The sequence below is a fragment of the Mauremys reevesii genome, linkage group 9, assembly GCF_016161935.1.
Source record: "Mauremys reevesii isolate NIE-2019 linkage group 9, ASM1616193v1, whole genome shotgun sequence".
NCBI classification, from domain to species: Eukaryota; Metazoa; Chordata; order Testudines; family Geoemydidae; genus Mauremys; species Mauremys reevesii.
Window position 1 is genome coordinate 70,370,267 of NC_052631.1, and position 23,794 is coordinate 70,394,060.

The following is a 23,794-nucleotide window of genomic DNA, read 5'->3' on the forward strand; positions in this document are numbered from 1 at the left end:
CCAGATTTCTCATTTAATTTATCCATATCAAGTGCACAATCCAGGTTTATTACACACTGCAACACTATTCCTAGGTGCCCAAGTTGAGTTAGTAGCCAAGAACTTTTTCTTCTCCCTATGCCAGGTGAGAGGAATGTGGCCTTGGCACTGATATCCATGCCTTTGTCACCTCAAGATTAGCCTGCTTGTATGTACTCCTAAGAGGCTACATATTAAAGCCAACTTAAGCTGGTGCAGAAAGACCATTTATTAAGCAGATTTATATGTCAAGAGCACATTACATCTGTCCTCCAAGATCAGCAGTGGTTGCTGGTAAGCTTCTGGGTGGAATTCAAGGTGCCAATTTTATCCTACAAAGCATTATGGGCCAGATTTTTAAAGATATTTAGGTACCTAAAGATGCAGAGAGAAACCTAGTATGATTTTCAAAAACACCTAGACTCGCAGAGGGAGTTAGGCACCTGGGCGCTTCTGAAAATCCAGTAGTTGCCTATCTGCATCTTTAGGCACCTAAATATCTTTAATAAAAATCTGGCCTTAAATGTTTTGGAACCTAGTTTCTTGAAAGACTGCCTCCTCCCTGGGGTGCTACTACCACAGCTGAGATCAGTAGAGAAGTTTGAGCTGAAACCTCCTTGACAGATGATTTCACAGTGATTTTCTTTCACACAAAACATTTTGCTGTCTCAGAGAGTAAGAAATACATGATCACTGACTCTGAGTGTGTGTGTGTGTGGAGGGGAATCACTCTTTCAAATTGATATTTTCTTGGGAACTAGCTAGTCAGACAGTCAAGCCTGCAGATGAGCTGTCAATTAACAGAAGATTCCTACCTCTTATTTTTTCTTTCCCCTAATTTATTTTATAAGGTCTCTGAGTGGTTTATAAAAATGGAATATTTGTGTCCTTCCTTGTTATTACTTGTTACCTGTAACACTTTGTAGCCCCAATAATGGATCCTATCCTCACTGTGCTGGATGCTATATAAATACAGAACAGATAATTTACAGTCCATTGTTCCCACTTATTCCTACATGTGGCATCAGAAACTTCTGGGGGCATACATTTGTTTGTTTGCTTGCTTGCTTTTTGTTACTGGTGTTATGTTCTCATTAGATTTTACTGAGTTTAGATATTGAACACTTTTTGTGAAATTAATATTTATATTTTAAAATTGCAGAATGAGAAGTGAGAGGAAATACCACTTTAGATGATGACATATTTCCTTTGTGTGGCCCATATACCTTCTATAAAAAAAATGTCTTTTTTTTTGGTGTTAGAGAGTATAAAATATATGCAAAAATGACATAATAGATTTTGTAAATGATTTGTTCTTCACATTGATTTACAAAAGGGTGTTTATGTGTTTTCCATCCAAGTCCTTTTGGAAACATTAATCGTCAAAGGAGAAGAAAATGCCTAGCATTGCATCAGGACTACAGCACTGTTCACACACTTCTAATGCAGTCCCACACATCTGGGATCACTGCATTTACAAGTGAAACTTTCCGGCTGCTGCTAGTGAACCTTGTGCACCTCCTTTAAGCCTCCTTAAGCCTTTTTAAACTGTCAGAAAGTGAGGTGGTAGAATTCTCCTGCAGCTCCTACATTTTTAGTCCTGTGAATTCAGAATCTGCCTCCCCTACAGAGTTTTAACTCAACAAGAGCATTATCACCTACAGGTGTTGAAGGACCACTTAACTTCCTTCCCCCCACCCTCCCACCTCCCCTGTCCCCTGAAAACCACAACAACTCATTTTTCTAAAGGTCAAATATCTCAAAGGGAAAAGTCCATACACAACTTTTATAAATATACTTAATGTGTAACGAAAACTTTCCCACAAATGCAGCAGTATTCTCCAGGAGAATTTTATTAAGGAAATTGTCCAATGTGTCATTCATTACAAGCAAATGTCTGTTTTTCAACTTCATAATTAGAAGGAAACAAATTCACTACCTGTAAATTGGCTTTCTTCAATTTACATCAGTGCACAGGCAAAGGTGAGAAAAAGCAGCTGTTGTGGCTTGCAAAAAGTAAAATGCAATTTGTTTCTTTGTTTGTCAACCACAATGTGCTCCAATTTCCAAAAAAAGGGACATAACATCAGCTCAAATGAAATTTATATTTTTTAGTATCAGCTGCAGCCTAACAGTAGTGGGATTCATTTCACTCTTAACTGCAGTATTCATTTCTATCACTGCAGAGCTTTGAAAAATCAGGGCTTTGAAAAAGAGAAGATAAGCATCAAAATACTATTTAGTAGCAGACAAAATCAAGTATGTGTCATTGTATAATGATCTTGTGTCAATTATATGCAAATAAGAGTGTAAAACTAGCTTCTGTTGATTTCGATATAATTATATAATATTTTGTTCCCGCCTTCCTACATACAAATGTTTCAGAGTATATGCCAGTAGATATTTAAAAACTAGCATCTCTTACAACTCAGCATTTTAAACTATATGATAAGTAAAGAAGAAGCTCTGTGTTCTGGAGCAGAACAACATTTTTCAGATAAATCTACCGCTTAGATCTGTCACCTGACGTGCTGGAATTACCTCTGAACCCATTTTCCCTGCCAGCTGGGGACTCCAGAACCCTGCCTTATTGAGCCAGACATGCTAGCCTGCTGCAACACAGACCCAGGTCTGGTCCAAGCCCCCAGAGCTGCAGACTTTAACCAAAACCTGCTCAGCAGGCTACTTGCCTCCAGCACCCAGACACCCAGCTCCCAATGGGATCCAAACCCAAAATAAATCCGTTTTACTCTGTATAAAGTTTATACAGGGCAAACTCATAAATTGTCTGCCCTCTATAACACTGATATTAATCACTTACTGTAGGTTTGTTAATAAACAAAAGTGATTTAATTTTGTTAATAAAAGTGAAGTATAAAAAGTAGGATTTAAGTGGTTTCCAGTAATAATAGACAGAACAAAGTAAGTCACCAAGCAAAAACATGCAGGTCTAAGCCTAATACATTAAGGAAATGATTACAGGTAATATATCACCCTCAGAGATGTTCCAATGAGCTTCTTTCACAGACTAGACTCCTTCCTAGTCTGGGTCCAATCCTTTCCCCTGGTACAGTCCTTGTTAGTTCCAGCAGACATCTTAGGTGGAAAACAGGGGCTTTCTCATGACTGGCAGCCCCTTTTGTTCTGCTCCACCCCCTTTTATAGCTTTGGCACAAGGTCTTGGAGTGGCTGGTAAGACTGTGTGCTGTATTTTTCCAGCAGCAAGGTTATGAGAGAGATGGAGCATCAGAAAGAGAAGCTGCATCTTTTATCTATGTTATTTCTTTTCTCTCCTCCCTGTGTGTGTGTGTTTGTCTTATTCTGTCTTAAAGGAAGTATGATGGAACTCTAACAAGAGCAACAACAACAGTCCAGCCCATCTCAACTAACTTCTCTTCTTCTCAGAAGCACAGTTACTACTAGCTTTGTTACCCTCTATGTTCTGTCAAACAGGGGGCTTTTTTCCTTCTAAAAATTATCTACAGCTAAAAGGGAACAAGGGATATTGTTAAAATGAAAACCTTACTTAATATTTTTGCCCCTTTTTTGATCCCAGTGGCTAGTCAAAGTTTAGGGCTCTGGGGATGTTCCAGTTGGAAGCAGAAATTGGCGATAGACAAAACGGCGTCCAAGATGCACCTATTTACAAAGAATGCCCAAAGTCTTGTGTCTCGGAACACAGAAGGAATAAAGAACAAAAAGAGCAGTTTCTTAGCTTGCAGCCAAGCTCCCCCTCCCCCCGCCCCCCGGCTCTGTAGCCAACACCAGACACAAAAGCTTTCACTCTAGCTTTTTCCAGGGGTCACATTGTGCTCACTGGCTACTGCTTGGCTTTCTTACTTTTTTTCCTCTCAGTCTTGTTGTCTGTTCCCAGTTTCTTTGTGTGTGTTCTCTCACACCCTCATAGCCACCTGGTCACAATACCTAGTCAAAACCTCTGCCCCCAAGGTGCTAGTTTCGGGGTGGTGGTGTATATTCAGCTTTGTTTTATGTGTGTCCCCTTAACTGTCTCTTGCAAATATTGTAAATGGAGGACTCATTCAGGCATCAGCTCGAACAAGGTTTTAACTCAACCCATAACAAGGTTTCATCCAACTCATAACAATACCTTACATTTCAAGTGTGTTGACTCTTTTTCCTTTATGTTCTATATCGCTAATAAAAGGTTAAAAGGATTCTTAATGGTGCATCTTCAGTGGTATTAAGCAAGCTCAGGTCTCTGTATACCAAACCCTGAACCTTGTTTAACACTGTTTAATGCTGGACAGTGACTGGGTCACTTTGACTTTCTGAGTTCTTATGTTCCAATGAAATTAATACAACAGTGGGGAGTTGCAGCTGCTTACTTCCTCGCTGTCCCACTCTGTGAGTAGCAGTATGGGTAGCAGGGGTGAGATAGTAAGGGGATAATCCTTATGTGCCACTAGTATCATGCATGGCCTCACAACCTGGGCCACAATCTGGCCTTGTGTTTCAGCACTGTCTAACTAAGGACTCAGTCAGATCACTTGTAATATTATAAAAACGATAATGTACTCCACTTATTAGCCAAACTCCTACAGAAAAAAATGGGAGGTTGATGCACAAGCACTGCAAGCTAAGAACACAAATTTGTAATGGAAACAGAGCATAAAATTCCCACATAATTTTAAATGTTACTTTCTAATCTCTGTGATTGTTTCCAATACTTTTGTTAAGAGGCAACAAGAAGATAAAATCATTTTACCTCTCCAAACAGAAATCAATTTACATTGCTATTCACTGAATGTTAATGCATTTATATCAATTTTTTTGAATGAATGAACTTTTCATTTATCAAAGTAACATTGTTACTGTGTGACTAGGTATTATTCCATCTAGTATCAATAGATCAGTGTGAAGTTAGAATGGAATCTCAGCCAAATGACCACCCAAAAGCAAAATGAGCCAAAATGCCCATTCATGAAAATAAATATATTTAAATTTAAACTATATGTTCAGTCATGAAATTGCTCATAAGTTTAGACAGCTATTTTATATGATAAAGAAAAAATATCAATCTCACAATAGGTGTACAATTTCCATGTCAAGTATTATCCATCATTCAAACCTTGTTCTAATATTAGCATTATTTTCATTAAAGGAAGAAGAATCAAAAACAAGGAACAAAGTCAGTAATAAAACATTTTAGAATCAATAATTCATTGAGACTCAAGGTCTTTGTAGAGAATGTAGGAAAATATTAAACATATGTAGGTGACACTCCTAGATCCCTTTAAACATGAAAAAAAATCAGTTAAAAGAGACAACAGAACTGGTCTTGGGGAATCTACAAAGTATGCAGCTTCCCTTTTCTTTCCCCCTTTATTCCCACCCCTCCACAGACCCACACTCTCTTTCATTCATTTTGGGGACTCTATAATGTATAAATGCCAAAATAATCTCACATCTTATTTAAAAAAATCCACACCTTTTCACTGTGGAGAAAGTTTTGACAATATGAAATGATCACTAGCACTGACAATTAGTCAGTGATATTTCCTACAAGTCAAGAGTAATTCAGTTCCTTCTCCAGCCATCTGGAGTGGGGTCTCTGGAGTGGGGTCAGTGGAGTCTCCGATGCTCACAGACAAGGAAGCAGTTGAGAGCCTGAGGAGCCCCAAAGAATCACCCTTGATGACATTCTGGAAACCCTAAAGCCACTCCTGGGACTGATGGCTGTACATTAAGCGAAGCAAACATTCCTATGCAAAATAACCCCAATATATATATATATATATATATATATATATATATATATATATATATATATATATATATATATATATATATAGTTTGCACACACGGGTGCACCCAATACATAATAAAGCCTTTCATAGCTGCTTGCCAATACTCGCACACTCCCACAAACACTGGGCTACATTCTATGCTTCTTCTTTTGAGAGTTGCAATACAGAAGGCACAAGCTATGGGGAGGTGGGGAGGCTGCTACAGGGCCTGAAATGGTCTCCATAGAAAGTTAGCACAGCTTTAATTGTCCTGCCTATCGACTCGTCTGGAGCTCAGAATCCATGTAGCACTTTGTCATACCACTGGATCAACCCCCCACACATGCCTTAAATCAAGGCCTAAGAGTAGGGGCAGTTTATGGATAACTACATCAAGCTAATATTGCTCCTGCTCTGGAGGAATTATCCCCTGGCTCACTGTGGCCGTGTTACGTAGCAGCCAGAGTATGGGCCACAATCTGGCCTGGTGTATGTCTATACACTTAGAAAACGTGAGGACAAAGAATATAGTTTTTAGGAATGCCGGAAAAAAATACACAAAACTTACGAAGCTTTTATCTTCCATGCCTAATAAACATAAAGAAGGGAAATACAGTTAGAGCCATCTCGTACTGAAAATATATGTAGGGATAGGCAAGTTCAAAAGGTCTGATCAGCTGCATTCTGGTCTGGTTGTAGAAAGGAATACACATAACACATTGTGGAGTTGCTTGAGAGACTAGAGAGGAAATCAGCAAATTTGGGCTGGGGATGAATTCTGCAAAGTGACGTTCCTGAGTGTGCGTATGCGACGCGGAACATTGTTTTAAATTTTACCTAAAATTTATTTGGAGAGCAAAAGTGGACATATAAGTATTGGAAAGTGATAAAGTTTGTATCATCCCATTAACCAGTACAATAAGGCCTAATGTACATTCCCATCAGGACATGCTAAAAAAACAGCTGAAAGGAATGTGACTTGGAGATGCCAGCCACAAACTATAATGGACTCATTTCAAAATTATTGAGAGATTCAGTGCTATTTATACGAAAGTGACTCTAAGCATCAGCTAATAAAAAATACAAAAAATTGGGCACATTCCTACTATACCAGCTGTAAGTGGGTGGGAGAGAATAAATTACAGAAAATGAGTTAAGTATAGGATGGACTTTGTGTTCTTGTCAAGAAATAGCACATAAATTACCAAGGACTTTTGTTCTGGGGGAAGGAATGTGTAAAGATAAAACAGTGCATTGTTGTTACAGTGAAGATTGTCAAGCCTTCTAGAAATCGGACTAAACTTCAAAATTTAGAAGAACATTTTTGCAAGCTTCAGCGGTGATCAGAGCTAGGATTCTGGTTTGGCTCTTCTGTGCTCCCTATTTCTATTCTCACCATATCAGCCATATGTCTATGTACCAAAATAGATGGGTCAATCCACACAGGGAAAAGTACATTAATGTAGATGACCTTTGTTCCATTCCATTCCACACGCAGATTTACAGTGAAACACAGGGTGCCCTGCCACGGGGCCCCCCAGCAACAGGGGACCCCAGGGCCAGGTAGCTGTGGGGCAGAAGCTTGGTCCTGCCAGCTCCTGGGGCTCCTGCTGTAGGCTCCACACCCTCCAGCAGCCAAGCTCTCCCCTCCCCCGCCTCTTCCATGCCTCCTCCCCCTCCCAGCACTTCTCCTGCCACCAAACAGCTGTTTGCCAGCGCTCAGGTCGCTCTGGGAGGGAGGCAAAGGAGCGGGGCAACAGTGCACTGGGGGAGGAGGTGGAGAAGAGGCGGGGGCAAGCACTTGGGGAAGGGGGTGGAATCAGGGCAGGGCAGAGCAAAGACAGGGCACCTGCACTCTGCCTGTACATACCACCCCCAACCCCTGCTCAAGACAGGGGGCTGGGATGGGGCAGGGGGCTGGGAGCACCCCCACAACCCCAGCCCACACCCCCAACTCCCTGCCCTAACTCCTGCACCCCCTTACACACCCCCAGCGCCCTGCCCTCCCTGACTCCTGCACCCCACCACACATCCTCACCCCCACCCTGAGCAACAAACAGGAGCTGCTGCACACACACACCCACATCCCCACCTGCACCCCTCATACCAAACAGGAGCTGCCCCAGGTAAGCGCTCCACACTCGAACCTCCTGCCCCATCCCTGAGCCCCCTCCCACAGCCTAACTCCTGGCCAGATCCTGCGCCCCAAGCCCCAGCCTGCTCTGGCACCCTAACTTCCTCCCAGACCCTGCACCCCCAGCCCTGGGCCCCCTCCCGCACCATAAGTCCTGGCCAGATCCTGCACACCAAAGTTTTTTTAATTTTTTTGTATAAAGCGCTCTTATCCGAAGTGCTTTACTATAGTTAGCTAATGGCAGGGGGGAGATAAGAGAGTATGTTTTTTTTCTTAGCTGGTTCCCAAGTAGGGGCTCCAAAAATTGAAGCCGAGCACAGGGCCCCACTAACTCTAAGTCCGCCACTGTTCCATTCTGCTTCTTAGCCTCACTGGGCCCTGGATACTACAGCTCCTTTAGACAGCCATTCGGCAGCTGCCCCCAGAAATGCCCCATCCCATCTTTGGGACAATGGATGTTCCCACAGCTTGACATGGAAATAAAATTTAAAAACCCTCATCTGTATTAATTTATGCTACTTTTCTCCATTGTTTTGGAATGGGGAAGATTTCCAGAACAAATCAGCCCCCTCTAACATCATGTAGCTATAATCCTGCAGAGGCCTCTGTCAGGGTTCCTTCCCCACTCCGAACTCTAGGATACAGACACGGGGACCCGCATGAAAGACCCCCTAAGCTTATTTTTACCAGCTTAGGTTAAAAAGTCCCCAAGGCACAATTTCTCTCTTATATCTTGGATTAAGTAACGCTGCCACCACCAAGTGATTTAAACAAACATTTAGGGAGGGCCACTTGGAGCCCTATCTTCCCCAAATATCCCTCCAAGCCCTACACCCCTTTTCCTGGGCAGGCTTGAGAATAATCCCCAAGCCCCTACACCCCCTTTCCTGAGGAGGCTTGAGAGTAATATCCTCACCAATTGGTACAGGTGAACACAGACCCAAACCCTTGGATCTTAAAACAATGAAAAATCAATCAGGTTCTTAAAAGAATTTTAATTAAAAAAAAAGTAAAAGAATTACCTCTGTAAAATCGGGGTGGTAAGTACTTTACAGAATAACAAAAGACTCAAGAACACAGAGGATCTCCCCTCTAGGCAAAACCTTAAAGTTACAAAACCAGGCACAAACCTCCCTCTTCCACAAAGGAAAACACAAGCCAAAATAAAAGTAAACTAATGCGTTTCCTTGCTAAATACTTACTAACTTTATAGGAGCTGGATTGCTTACTTCCTTGATCTGTGTCTGACAAAAGCCCACAGAACAGACAGACAAAGCCTGTCTCCCACCCCAACCCTTTCCAGATTTGAAAGTATCTTGTCCCCTCATTGGTCCTTTTGGTCAGGTGTCAGCTAGGTTACCTGAGCTTCTTAACCCTTTAGCGGTAAAAGAGTAATTAACCCCTTACAGGGTAAAGAGGGATTTTATGCTACCCTTAGCTGTATGTTTATGACAGCCTCCATTTAAGGGTTTCCACAAGCTCAGTGGAAAGAGAGAACATGCTACTGAGATGGATTTTCCCCTCTTCCTCAGGCCCAAAGGGCTTTAGCAAACATTTTGCATAAAAGACAACATACAAACAACAATTCCCTTGTATCCTGTATTGTCTTTTCATTCCCAATAGCCGTAGACAGGTTTTTAGGGTTTGTTCTGAAATAAAAGAGTCAAGTGCTTTAACTGCTAAGGCTTCAAATGAAAATCCAGTTCTAGGCGATAGATCCACTGTAGTTAGACAAATTTCATTGGTCCATGGCGTTAGTTTGCTTGAACCCTACTACAATAGTGGATTTTAATTTTCTTTACTAGGGAAATTTATTTCAAATATACCCTCTAATTTTGACATTGCATGGAATTCCAAGAGATGGACTATAACCAACATGTGGTGCTGAGTCAAATGGGAAGCAACTCCTGCTCATGATAAATTACATAAAATTATACAGAGGGGGAGGAACAACTGTTTATGCTAATGATTAGCAGCCAGTGCTTGGACCAACCACAGCATGTGCAGAAAGCAGTGTTGCCAAGTCCTGCAATTTTATCACAAGTCTCACAATATTTGGTGTATTTCTTAAAGCCTCAGCTCCTGGATGCATGTTATTATACGAGAATCTCAGCTGTCATTCAAAAAAAAGTATCAGCCCTCACAGTTGCAGATAAAAACATGAAGTGAGTGCATCCCGAAAACTCTGAAGCCAGCAGGCAAATTAGAAGAACATTTATGATTTGAGTAAAATCCCATGATTTTTAAGCCAATCTTATGATTTATGGAGCAAGACTCATTACTTTTGAATGCTCAAGATTGGCAATGTTGGGAACGTACCCATCTATTGTCTTATAACAAGGTTTCCTCCACTGTAACTGAGCAACAGCACGTGCACTGCGGGATCAGTGTCAGAAATCAGAACTGGCTCACCAGCTGTGAGGGCAAGGCTAGGCAAAACCGTCCAGGCCCAGAGTACTCTTGTCCCAAGCACATAAGGTGGCAGGGAGCAATGTTAAAATATGAAAAGGGCATCGCTAAATATTGCCTTGTTTGGTTTTATTAGTTCTCAATCTAAGTAACACAACACAGTCTGCTATAGACCAAATGTTATATGACATTTAAAGGGAAGCATCCTTTTTTTAAAACATTCTATTATGCTGTATCAGTTTGAAAAATGACTTAAAGGACGATAGCCTTCATATCTGCATTGAAAAGGAGTTGCTTGTGCAACATGGTTTGTAAATCAGCCAAATTATCTGTGGGTAGTTTAGCTCATCACAGTGCTTGTTGCATTTCCTGAAACAGTAGTCCTCCAACACTCTGCATTCATTCAACCGATGACCTTCTCATGCATAGTTTGTAAGGTGCTATGAGTCAGATTCTTTTCTCCTACACTATCCAGTCCATCATTCTTCTGCAGCTCCTGCCATTCTCTGATGAATATTTCTGATTATTTATAACAGAGCAATGGTAGGGAGCATTAGAAATTGAACTCAAGCAGAATATAGCTGCAATTCAAGATATAATGCTCTATGTCTGAGCTTTCATTCACTGTGTTATCAATGACCTTAATCCTGACCCTTCTGTAAATGCCAGAGATAAATAAGTCTGCTCTTCTAGCCTAGTACAAGGCATTTGATAAACAAATACTGAGTAGTTGTGTGTGATTGAATATGTCTATTTATATGTATCTGGCTCATATTGTTATTCATAAGCTTCTGTCTTCTAATTCATCTTGATTTCTAGAGAAAAAAGATAGTCTCTCTCTCCCCCCATCTGACTCTCAATACCAGGAAATGATTATTCTGTGTTGAACATTGCTATTATTCATTAAATAAATTATGTGACAAATAGCCTTCAACCAACTAGAAAACTGTTTGTAATGTAAAAATTTATTCACTGAATAATATATTCATCAACAACAGCAACATTTGTTGAACACTCAGATAATAATATTTGACCAGCTCAACTCCAATGAATAAAAGTATAGCTGGAAAAGATGTATAACTTCATGGAAGATAAGTCTATCAATGGCTATTAGCCAAGATGTTCAGGGATGCAACGTCATGCTTTGGGTGTCCATAGGCTCTGACCACCAGAAGCTGAGAGTGGATTACAGGGGATGAATCACTCAATAATTGCCCTAGTCTGTTAATTCCTCCTCAATAACTTGGCATTGGCCACTGTCAGAAGACAGGATACTGGGTTAGATGGACCATTGGTCTGACCCAGTATGGCCGTTCTTATTCTCCATATGACACAGTATACTTAAACAGCTGTGAGAAATTATTACTCCAGGAGCACACCACTGCAAAATTAAGTAAATACTAATTCTCAAAATTCTAAACAAGGAAATATTACTGTTGCACATGCAATTTTTTTATGACTCTTCTTTTGCAATTGATCATCTTCAATCAGTTGGTCACTGGTGCAGAAGAAAACAAAATAGGACATCAGATTGTCATGGATAAAGGAAAACTGACAAGGTGGGTGAGATATTATTTATTGGACCAACTTCTGTTCCTGAGAGAGACAAGCTTTTTAGCTTACACAGAGATTTTATTTTCTTGTCTCTTTCACTAACAGAAGTTGGTCCAATAAAAGATACTACCTCAATCACCTTGTCTCTCTAATATCCTGGGACCAACATGGCTACAACAACACTGCATATGAAAAATTTTCCTTGTGTGACCTAGAGAAAGAACAAGCGAAAGGCAGGCTATTTCTAAAATGTCTACATTCCAGCGCATACTGTATGAGGGCAACTTAGTTACTGAATCTGATATATATTTTTAGCTGAGTAGAAGCCTTACAGATTTCTTTTTTTAAAAAGTAAAACAGCTGAAAAATCTATATTTTGCTTTGTCATTAGCACTATTCAAAATCTCTTTTATTATCTGTTCAGGTGAAATTTTTCAGAATTTTCTCAAGCTCCTTCCATTCCTAGCCTAATCCAAAACACCCGTATTTTCACCAATTTCAGATGGCATCAGCAAAGCTTTATTATCATAGTATCTGTTTCTTTGTTACCAGTGCTTTATGAAAGTCTATAAATACCATAAAAGTTTCTACAGAAAACATGAAAACTAGCCCCCACTGCCACCAAATACCTAATTTAAACTAAAAATACTCTTATATGATGTAATCTATACTATGGAAAGTATTCCAGTCATCTCAAATTGATATGGGTATGAACATATTTCCCATTCCTTATTTTATGTAATAGTTTTTTTAAAAAAGCATCAGCTAGTAAAATAAAATAAAATGAGTAATAAGTAGTTGTATGATAAATGCTTAAAATTGATTATGGCTTTAAAAAGCTGTCTCTTAACAGACATTCCTGCGAAGTCTGACAAAAAAAGAAACGGTGTAACGATGCTGGTTCTGGCGGGACCCAACTGAGAATGCCAATTCAGGACAAATTGCTTAAAACGGGGCAGTTACAGCCCAAGGCTGGGGTTTTTCCACCTCTAAGGCAAACCAAACCAGCCAGACAAAGAGGACTTTGGTCTCACCCCACTGGCTAACCACAAGTCACACAAGCAATTCCCTAAGACACTCCAGTTTTCCTGTATTATCACCAGTGCCACTCGTCATGGGGATGAATGGTTATGAAAACCAACACCCCAGTAAAAGAAAAAAGGTTCTCTCAATCCCAAAGAATCAAGCCCCAGACCCAGGTCAATATACAGATCAGATCTTTCCCACAAATCAAGCTGTTGCCAATCCTTCAGAATCTAAAATCTAAAGGTTTATTCATAAAAGGAAAAGGATATAGATGAAAGCAAGAATTGGTTAAATTGAATCAATTACATACAGTAATGGCAAAGTTCTTGGTTCAGGTTTGTAGCAGTGATGAAATAAACTGCAGGTTTAAATCAAGTCTCTGGAGTACATCCTCCGCTGGGATGGGTCATTCAGTCCTTTGTTCAGAGCTTCAGTTTGTATCAAAGTCCCTCCAGAGGTAAGAAACAGGATTGAAGACAAGATAGAGATGAGGCATCAGCCTTTTATAGTCTTTTCCAGGTGTAAGAACACCTCTTTGTTCCTACTGTGGAAAATTACAACAAAATGGAGTCTGGAGTCACATGAGCAAGTTCCTGCATACTTTGCTGAGTTACAAGGCGTATCTGCCTTCTCTCAGTGGGTCAATTGTATAGCTGATGGTCCTTAATGGGCCATCAAACAGGCTAGGCAGAGCTAACACCAATTATTCTGGGATGTTTCCCAGAAGCATAGCATAAGTTTGAAATACAGACAGTATAGAGCCAATATTCATAACTTCAACTACAAAACTGATACACACATATAGACAGCATAATCATAACCAGCAAACCATAACCTTGTCTTAGCTCATTTGATCCCCTTTATACAAGATTTGGTGCCACTACAGGACTTTGGTTGCAACCATGTTCTATACGGTCCCAGTTCAAATCAATAACGAGACAAACCATAAAAAGCATTCAGATGATATATTAGTCTGAAAAATTTAACAAAGCATAATTAACTCTTCTAATGCTAAGGGGGAGACCGTGCATGCAGGAATGAGTACTTCTGGTGAGGAACATAAATCTGCCACTATACATGGAATTAGGGGAAAAAACCCAACAACCCTGTTTTCTTATATTGGCTTATTCATCTCACCTATGATCACTGCTGAGTCCCACTGCACTAATCCTCCACCTGCTGTCCCTTCGCTTCCGTGACAATATTCAGAGTGCCCCTTAGGGATTATCCAGTGAGATAATGGCTACAACTGTGTCCACTTGATCTACTGAAAATTTTCAGCAAGTGTAGACTTTTGGATGAAACATTTCTGTAGATTAGTTCCTTGTGCCTTCCCTCCTCCCACCTCAAATATCAAATCAAACTCTTTAAGATGAGCAAAACTTCTCTCCAAATAAGCCAATCCTTCATACAGCGAAGTAACCACAATTAGAGACATCTCTGTTTTTATTTAAATCATTATGAAAAGCAGTTCCCTTTCTCAGGCTATGAGGTTGAGAATGACATCTGTGCAGACATCATATTAGGCCTTTCTATATCCAAGACATTGTCTTATGATGATGAGGATTTTGACATAACAATAAGCTCTGAGTTCAATCAGAAAAGATGTCCCCAAAGCATTGGTGAAACAAATAATAATAGAAAAAGCAGACTGTGATACATGGACAATCTTTGGTATAGTAAATTGTACTGAATTTTCTCACAAAATGTTAAATAAATACCTTACATGTATATAGGAAGTAGTTAAAATGATGAACTTTTCCTCAAGTGGAGTCCAAGTGTAGTACATAAAGGAAGGACAGGACCAAAGACAAACCTACATCACTTAGAGATGATATATGTGGTGGGTCCAGCACAAGACAAACTATAGAATTTTGCATTATCCTGCAGGACATATCATGTTGGGTCACCATTTTGGATTCTTTCTTCTGAGAAGAAAATGCTTGTGGCCACAGCTAAGAAGATGTAAATACTGTGTTTCTTATAATTATTTAATACTTATTAATACCAACTGTGTTCCTAGCACCATACATCACACAAAATAAGGACAGTTCATACAACAAAAAATATCATAATTTAATATGGGCCATATTCCTCCACCTTTACTCAAACTGAGCAAAACCACATTTCATGAGTAGTCCCATTGATTTCATTGCTCAGTGGGAGAAACTGGCTCTGTTTCTTTGGTGCTGGACCCTGCACTAGGATTGCTTTTTAAAATGCTTTTTTAAAGTTCAGTTTTCTACAGAACTGCACAGTAGCACAGGATTTTGAGTGGGCCTGATGCCTCATTCCCAGTCAAGCTGGTGATGATGGTGCTTATCAGTCCTGGAGTGAAGCTCTTGTGGGAAAATTTAGAACAAAACACCTGGGTGAAAACAAAACTGAAGGAGCACTGCATGTGGCATACTAAATATTATATTCACCTTTAGTATTTCTGCTGCTGACAAAACAGACCATTCTGCTATTGAAAAATTAATAAAAAATGCTACAATCATGGAAGACGAGGGACAGATGAGGCACAGGCCATGGGGGAGTTTGTTCAGACTTATCAAAATTCTGTGATCTAGTGAGTTTAAAGAATTAGGAACTAAAGCATTAGGTACTAAATCTGAAAAATATAGGGGGTTTACCCTGAGCATTTTTAATTGGTAAATGCACAGATCATAGACTAAGGCAATTAGTGACTATGTTAGAAAATTGGTGATGTCTTCTTGATATGAAGCTGAAGATGCCAGAGGGTCCAATTTGAATCCCTTTGAAGTTTTCAATTTTAGTTAATGATAAATCCCTGTCTGTAGGAGCTCTGCATGTAGATGTAAACAGACAGCAGAATTCTGTTTGGGTCCTGTCTTTTCCCCCTAAGCATTCAGCCATATAACTTGATCTGAAATAAATGAGTAATATTATGATTTCATGAAACTTAGATTTATATGACAGAAAAGTTATACGCAGCACTGAGGACAGGTCAGCAATTAAGGGTTTGCATTTGCTGTACAATTTAGGTGGACTGTGAGAAATGAGGCCGTTGGCTTTCTATCTTCAGCCCTCCAAGAAGTACACCAAGGTTCTGATCCAAATCTTACTAAACTCAACAGGAGTCTTTCCACTGACTTCTATGGCCTTTGGATTAGACTCTAAAAGCCTACTCACTATACACTCTGAAATGGCTTATTGCTGTTGGAGTATAGTTACCGGTAATTAGTTCTGCCTTTAAATATTTCAAAATGTTTTAAGTGTCTCCTTCCACTATGAAAAGTAGTTTCTAATAATGTTTTCTGAACTATTTGGACCACTGTTCTCATAAACCCAGCTTCTATTTTAAGCAACAGTTTGTGACCCAACCTCATATTTCCCCTCACTTTCTTTTATAATATTGGAAGATTCAAGAATGGAAGAGATCCCATCTTCAAAAGCTGTTGTTGCAGGCTATTTGCTGACTCACGTAGAATCTTGGTTCACATTAAGATACGTAGACCTCAACCATTCACTCAAAAACAAATTCTTTAAATACAATAGATTTGATGAAAAACACTCAACTATAATTGCAGAATAGATGTAAATGACTGTGATGACTAGCAGTGTGAAATATTTAAAAGATGCAAAGTAACGCCCTGATTAAACAAGGTATTTAACCATATGCATAACGTTAAGCAGGTGAGTAACACAATGGAACGACCTGTGCTCTTTACAATTATCCATAAGCTTAAATAACTTTCTGAATTAGGGCCTTAGGATCTCAAAAATCAGTAGTGCATTAGTCAGAGTGATCCCAAAATGGTTTGATTACAAAATTCTTCATGGAAAAAATGATTATAACAAACTAATTAACAGATTCAAAAAAATCCCAGTAGGTTCGTTATATACTCAGTGCCTGATCCTGCACCAATGATGTCAAAAACTTTGCCTGAGGCTCAGAGAAGATTTGGGGAGAATATATTAATTATTATTATATAACAAACAGATTTAATCCTTACCCTAAGAGCAAATCACAACTATAAAAATGGAGACACTACATTGCTTCTATAATTAGATTAAGTTACATGGTTGTTTACTTCTTGCTTAGTTAAATAAACTTAGTATTTTAGTTTAGTTTAAAAAAAAACAAATTCACTGGACAAAAAGGTGAATTCATACGTAAGGATGTTGTACCAATCAACAAACTGCAATAAACAGCTTGTTTGTAGAAAGGTTACTGCTCATACTGATTATAACCTGGATTACTGTCTTATGAACCTTTGAACATAAAATTACATTTGTCTGTCAAGCCTTCCCTGGTAAACAAAAGTATTAAATGAATTATGACTTCAAATCAATAAAGATATGACATGCAATATGTGTAAAGACCTCACTGCTACACAAATTATACTCAGGCATTGACCAATGCCATTTTCGTAGTTTTCCTTATATACCTGCACACTATACTAAAATGGTAATTTACAGAGCTATCATTTTTTGATAAGCTATGTTATGCAGACAGCACAGGGCAATCTCATGTCTCTCATGGTGAATAATAGCATGAATAATTCATTAAGAGCTCGTGGGAGTTAAACTCGTAGTATTCAAGGTTAAGAATTCCCACTTCTCCGTGTATAGAATTACTTGCTTGCTTATCCTGAGAATGTGTTCGTTTAAAAGTCATTGTAAAAAAAAAAAAAGGCAAAACAAATAAACAAAACCATGTGATATGTCTATTTTAACTTGCAAGGTAACCCATTAAGATATTAATAAGTGGCTATACACTGAGTATGATTGCATTATATAATTTACATATGTTACTAACACCATGCGGTTAATGGTTTTTTTAAGCATATTTCGTTCTTTAAGGTTAATAGTCTGAGTGGCTACATTTAATTCAACCATAATGAAAACAAAGCAAAATCAAAAGACTGTATCTAGGTAGGTCATCAGATCATTTAAGATAAATAAAATAGACAAATATGAGGCAGAGAGATATCTTTGACATTGTTGGACCAACCATGCTACCAGCCATACACAGTGATAGTCATTTGATTTAAAAAATCTGAAGAGAAAGGCCACAGACACAAGCCAAAGTTATTTACGCGATAGTCCGTGTTAATTAAAAGCACCAGCCACACACCTACCTGCATTCAAGTCTTGCTAAACAGAAAGTACTTTCACAGTCTCTGCCATGTGTGAGCTCTTCTGCATGTGGGGCCCAATTCTGTAGTATGCTGAGCACCAACTGACAAATGCAGACAGCCCTCAAGTCCTTCTGACGTCCCACTAAACCAACTTCTCTTGAAGCCCATGGGGACTAAGGGTGATGCTTCAGACCTCTCTGGAGGCAGCTAGGTGATCGATTCCCTTTAACCTCCTTCGCAAATCTGTCCCACAGTAACTGTGTAATTTAAAATGTACCGAGGCTGGGATTTGCAAAGAAGGCTAAAGGAAATTGATCACCTAGATCTCATTGAAGTCAATGAGATTTGTTCACCTACTGCTGATAGACTCTTTTGAAAATCCCAGTGTAAGGCCTCAATTCAGGAAAGCCCTTAAGCACATGCTAAAGTCCCAATTACTTCACTAGGACTTAAGTCCCAATGATCCTGCACTCACTGAAGTCAATGGCAAAACTCCCATTGACTTTAATGGTAAAATACCAGACTTTAAATGCATGCTTAATGTAAAGCCTGAACTTATACTCCCCTTCCTGAATGAAGATGCTTGCCTGAAGCACTGCCTAAAAGAATAAAAATGATTTGACAACACTCTGCATGGGAAGCCATTATTAATGCACTGAAAATGACAGACCATAAAAGAGAAACAATTACAATTTTATGACTTTTTATCCCTGTATATGGAAGAATACATTGTGACCAATATTTACCTGATTTCTACAGCTGAGTCCTTCTTACCTGCTTAGCTGAACCACAGTTTTTATTTATTGCTACTGCAAATGATAACAAATTATTAATCTGTCTACAGATGACATTTACTCACAGCATAATGCAGAAAGCTACACCATAGAAAAAGGTAGCACAATAGCTTAATAAAGCCTGACTGCGAGTTCCCTGCCTCTGCCATTGGTAAAATAAATGAGCTAGATTTCTATGCTCCCAGTGAAGTAATAGTCCACTCTATGAAAGCTATAATTATAAAGTGGTGTTGAACTTCAGAGAAAGTGTCACTTAAGCAGCTTGAGAAACTGAAAACACAATCAATCATATATTATTTTTTTATTCACACTTAACAAATAGTAAATTGCTGAGAGGAGAATTGTAGCAACAGAAGCACTGCTTCGTAATGTTACCAAACAGAGATACAGGACACATGTTTAACTGGGAATTTCTCCACATTCAGGTGAAAAGGAAAATACATCTGAAAAGTTTATTGGTAAGGAAGATAGGTAACATTTTTTTGAAGCAGTGCAATTACAATTAACAATCAACTCCCTACAACATAATATCGATGTTCAGCTCAGATGCTAATTTTTTGGCCAACATTCGAGTGTAAATACTGCAGAAGAGCACAAAAATAAGACCTGAGATTATGGATACTCATTTCAGAACTCCAACAGGCAGTCTCAAAAGTAATATATCAAAGAGATCTTCATCTTAAATTGCAAACAGAAAGCAATAGCAAAAGATTATTTTAATTCCTTCTTCATTTATATACCTAGCATAGCAAGCACAAAGTGGACACAAAACCCATTAAGAAACAATGGGTGTGCATCTCCTGAGTTGCATTCTAAAAATGTACACGGAATGTCTAATGAGTCTTAGAGCAATGTTCCCCCTCACATAATCTGACTTGCAAAGCATTTTTTCCCTGAAATAACAAAAATACTCATTTGTAGTTTTCACATTATTCACAACCATTTTACTATCAGGGGACAGAGTGAAAGTACGTACATGTATGTATATGCATGTGACAGAAAAAATAACTCAGGTCGTAACTCAAAGTGGAGAAAATTAAGTAGAAAAAAAGAAAAAATATATAATTAGGATGGGAAGAAATGTGAATTGTTAGTATCTATTTTTATTCACTTAACATATCTATAAAGATAAGTAGTTCACATACATAATCCTGTTTTCTTTCCACATTATCTGTTACTGAAGGTAAATGAGAGCCTCATAATTACATAGTGTAGCTCAGCAGTCATTTTTCTTCTATATGGTCGGCCTAAACGACTGTACTCCCCTCTGGCTGAATCGTTAAATGATTATAAGAAACCCTCCTACTTTTCACTTTAAATTAACTAGGATGGCTTGTCTGTCACATGAGGAGCTTTTAAATCACTAACCTTAAAATCTGCTCTAGAGTGTGCACTCTGAAAGTTAACTTCATGATGATTTAATTGGTTGCTATTATTCTCTGTTTCTAACTACAGATTAAGCTAACTGTTTTCATTACTCCAGACTAACTCCAAGGTTAATTTTCCATTTAAAAATAAGATGAATAATGGGAAGATACTTATTGATAAATACTGCATTTGTCATCTGAAAAAGAGATTTCACGCTCCAGTAAAATCTTCTATGGACCCCTAATTTAAGTTAGGTTGGTAGCCTAGGGGCAGTTAAGCCAGATATTTAGGCAGTAAAGAAAGTATGAACGTACATATAGCACAGAAGCAGAGGAAGGATTCTCTTGGGAGATGCTGTGTGAAGAAGGAATGGGGAGGCAGCAGCTAGGATGACAGAGTGACAAAAATAAGGGCAAAGAATTGAGTGACTTGTACTCAGTGACAAAGCATGCTCAAGCAAAAAGCTTGTGATGGGGAAAACAAACATGTGAAGCTCTGTAAACCTGAAGTAGATGGCGCAGAGTGGGTGCCAACTGTGAAAAGAAATGAGATGGACAAGGATTTGGTTCCGGCTATACACCTCTACCCAGATATAACGCAACCCGATATCACAAAAATTCGGATATAACACGGTAAAGCAGCGCTCCGAGGGGGGGGGGGGCTCCGCGCTCTGGCGGATCAAAGCAAGTTCAATATAACACGGTTTCCCCTATAACGTGGTAAGATTTTTTGGCTCCCGAGGACAGCATTATATTGGGGTAGAGATGTATTTGGATTAACTAAGTTGAGTTACGTTTTACAGTGCAAAATTATTGGCTCACAAGCTGTAAGAATCATTAAGTGGAGACAGCTCTAGTACGTTTGAGTGAATATTTTCATATCTTTGCCTTTTCTCTGCACATGTCAACTTGAGGAGAATTTTTGTTTGTAGCCAAAATAGAAATAATCAGTATTGCCAACTACTCAAGTTCAAAAACCATGAGATTGGCTTAAAATAATGCAATTTCATTTTCTTTGCTTTTCTTCTTTTTTAAATCATATTTTTTGGAATATGTTTTCTGATTTTTGAACTCTCAAGCTTTCTGTGTGTGAGAGAGAGATCTCCATTGGAAATGCACAACTGCAACACAGAGGGAGAACTCTTGCCTTGATTTTAGCAAGGGCTTGTCTCAATGCAAATCTTCATCTTCTTCCTAGAATCATCTGAAAACTCTTCCTTTCTCCTTTGCTTACAATTGTTATTTTTTCTGTCATTTTACTGTTACTCATTATTTAACCCTAACTGTACTGTTTGACTTCAAAGTATGTTGGGAACACTTCATATGAACGAAACTAAACAAAATAACAGTGTATTACAATATATACAGTCTTGCTAAGTCTCATGATTTTATCACGTGTCACAATATTTGGGGGTTTTCTTAGACCCCCAGATGCTGTAATCATGTTTTTATGTGAGAATCTGAGCTTTCTTTTAAAAACAAGAAAAGTAAATTTCAGGCCCTCATAGTTGTTCAGAAGAGCTTTAAAATGTGATTCAAACATTCCAAAATCAAAAAGGCAAATAAAAAAGACCCCCACATTTATTATTTTTAAAAATGTTATATTTTTTAAGCTAATCTCAAGAAGTGTGGGGGTGTGAATCAGGATTTTTAAACATCTGGGACTGGCTGTCTATGCACTTGCTAACCACTGCAGATGGGAGATATGAAGCATATTTAAAAGCTCTGATCAAGAATAAAGTATCTGATAAAAACATACACATGCTGATCTCCCTCTCAAGTTAATGAAAAGTTAAACTCGAAAAGACTCTACAAAACTTATTACAGAGCTTGTTAATCCTGCTGTAAATCAGATTCCATCAGTGTTCCCTTTTACAAACCCCAATATTCAGTCATTTATAACATTTATAACTCATTCATCAGGCTAGAATCTGGAATACCACTTGACAGTTCAGATGTACTCTTTAAATAGTATCCTATCAATCAGTCAAATAAAAATCAGTCAAGACATTTCTAAACTTTTCATATAACAACAACATATTTCTTAAACCTTTGTTAGGGAAAGAATCTAAAACAGTAAAAATATATATAAATACATCTAAAACAAAAGCAGCAACTAACTCCTCGGGGAACAGCGGATGGTTTTTAGATACGGAAAATGTGCTCTGTTATGTTAGACTAGCATAGTGGTATGTGTGTTGTGTCAGGCTTCACAACTTGTCTACAGACTGAGAAAGGATGAAGTTCTGCCTGTATTCTTATGCATAGAAATGCTCACTTTCTGCTCTGCAATGTGTGGCTCTGTAGTTGCATCTAAAAGGGGCTTGCCTATATGTTCATTTATAATACACTCCATGGAACAATGACACCTGTATTTCACGTAAGGGGGCGATCTTGCAAAATACAAGTGAGTACAATAATTTTTAAAAAATCGTTAAATAAACACACACCTGGTACAAGGGCAGAAGGGATAAACACTAAGTCTTCTTGGTTCTGTTAAAGCCAAGTAGAACTTCCATCTTGAACACTTTCAAAAGTCTGTGTTTCTAGTAGAAAATAAAGCAAGTTGGCATATGCAGGATTCACATATTTTCCTAATTTGAAGAGACTGCACTATGTTCTATTACTGCATTTTAACTGTGTGCAGGATTTGTCAGTTTCTCAACTTATTGTGTGTGTGTGCATATTTAGACTATTTTATAACATTTGTTAGCCATGTGTATCATTTCCAGAATCATCATACTCTGGAGCTCAGTAAAAGATGCACGAACATTTTCACAAACATGCCGATCTTCCCTTTGACACTGATTACAAGTACTACCTAATTGTATGTGCCTATCTCATGATATTATACACATCGTTTGAAAACATTAGGTCTCAGAAAGCTAATCGCAGCTCTCCAGTCAGCTTTAACTTAAAGTACCTTATTTTTTAAACGCAATTAGCACAATGTATTCTACTTAATCCTCAACACATTTAGTTTCACAGGTATCAGAAAACTAATGTGCAAAACTTAATGAGCATGAGGAATGGCAAAATATCACTTCTACCTTGTATCACTTTAATAAGCACCTATAATCTATTTTGCATTTAGTGCATAATGATGCCTCGGTAACTCCACTGTGAAATGAACAGGATGTTTCCAATAATAATAATGTATTATGTGGAATAACAGTATGTACAATTTGCTATGTAGATTCAGGGCCAGCGTTAGGATTTGGGGGGACCCTACAAAGTTATCTCAGGGAGTCATCATCCTCTCAGTCACCTCTTCCTCCTTCCACCTTTTCTCTTTTTCATCTCTTGGTTATTTGGAGAATGGATCTCCCTTGGTCTCCATGACTTATATACTCAGGAGGAGCAAGAGGCCTGGGGAAAGCAAGGAAAAGTAGAAATAAGATGTCCTGCTAGGCAGATAACCCAGATGTTTCATAGAAGAATGGGAGTCTCATTGAGAGACCATGTATGTAACATACACAACTGAGTAATGGTAAGAAAAAGGTAAATATGGGGATACTCCCACTTGCCCAAGAGCCGGACAACAAAGTTCCTGTTCATCCACTCTTGTTATATTGAAGAGAAAAAAAAAGACAATTAAACTCAAGGTAAAATAACTGTAAGACACAACCACACCTTTTAT

At 38.6% G+C, this 23,794-nt stretch overlaps 1 protein-coding gene across 10 annotated transcripts in view; it reads right to left on the reverse strand.

The window, feature by feature from the left end:
* PCDH11X (protocadherin 11 X-linked) overlaps positions 1-23,794 on the reverse strand; it is a 1,093,295-nt gene that overhangs the window by 195,782 nt on the left and 873,719 nt on the right. The window contains exon 8 of one of the 10 annotated variants that reach the window (XM_039487740.1): positions 23,270-23,523. The exons of the other annotated variants lie outside the window; for them this stretch is intronic. Coding sequence (XP_039343674.1) covers positions 23,498-23,523 — 26 coding nt within the window. The 3' untranslated portion in view covers positions 23,270-23,497. Of the gene's footprint in view, positions 1-23,269; positions 23,524-23,794 lie in introns of those variants that run through there. 10 annotated transcript variants of the gene reach the window in all.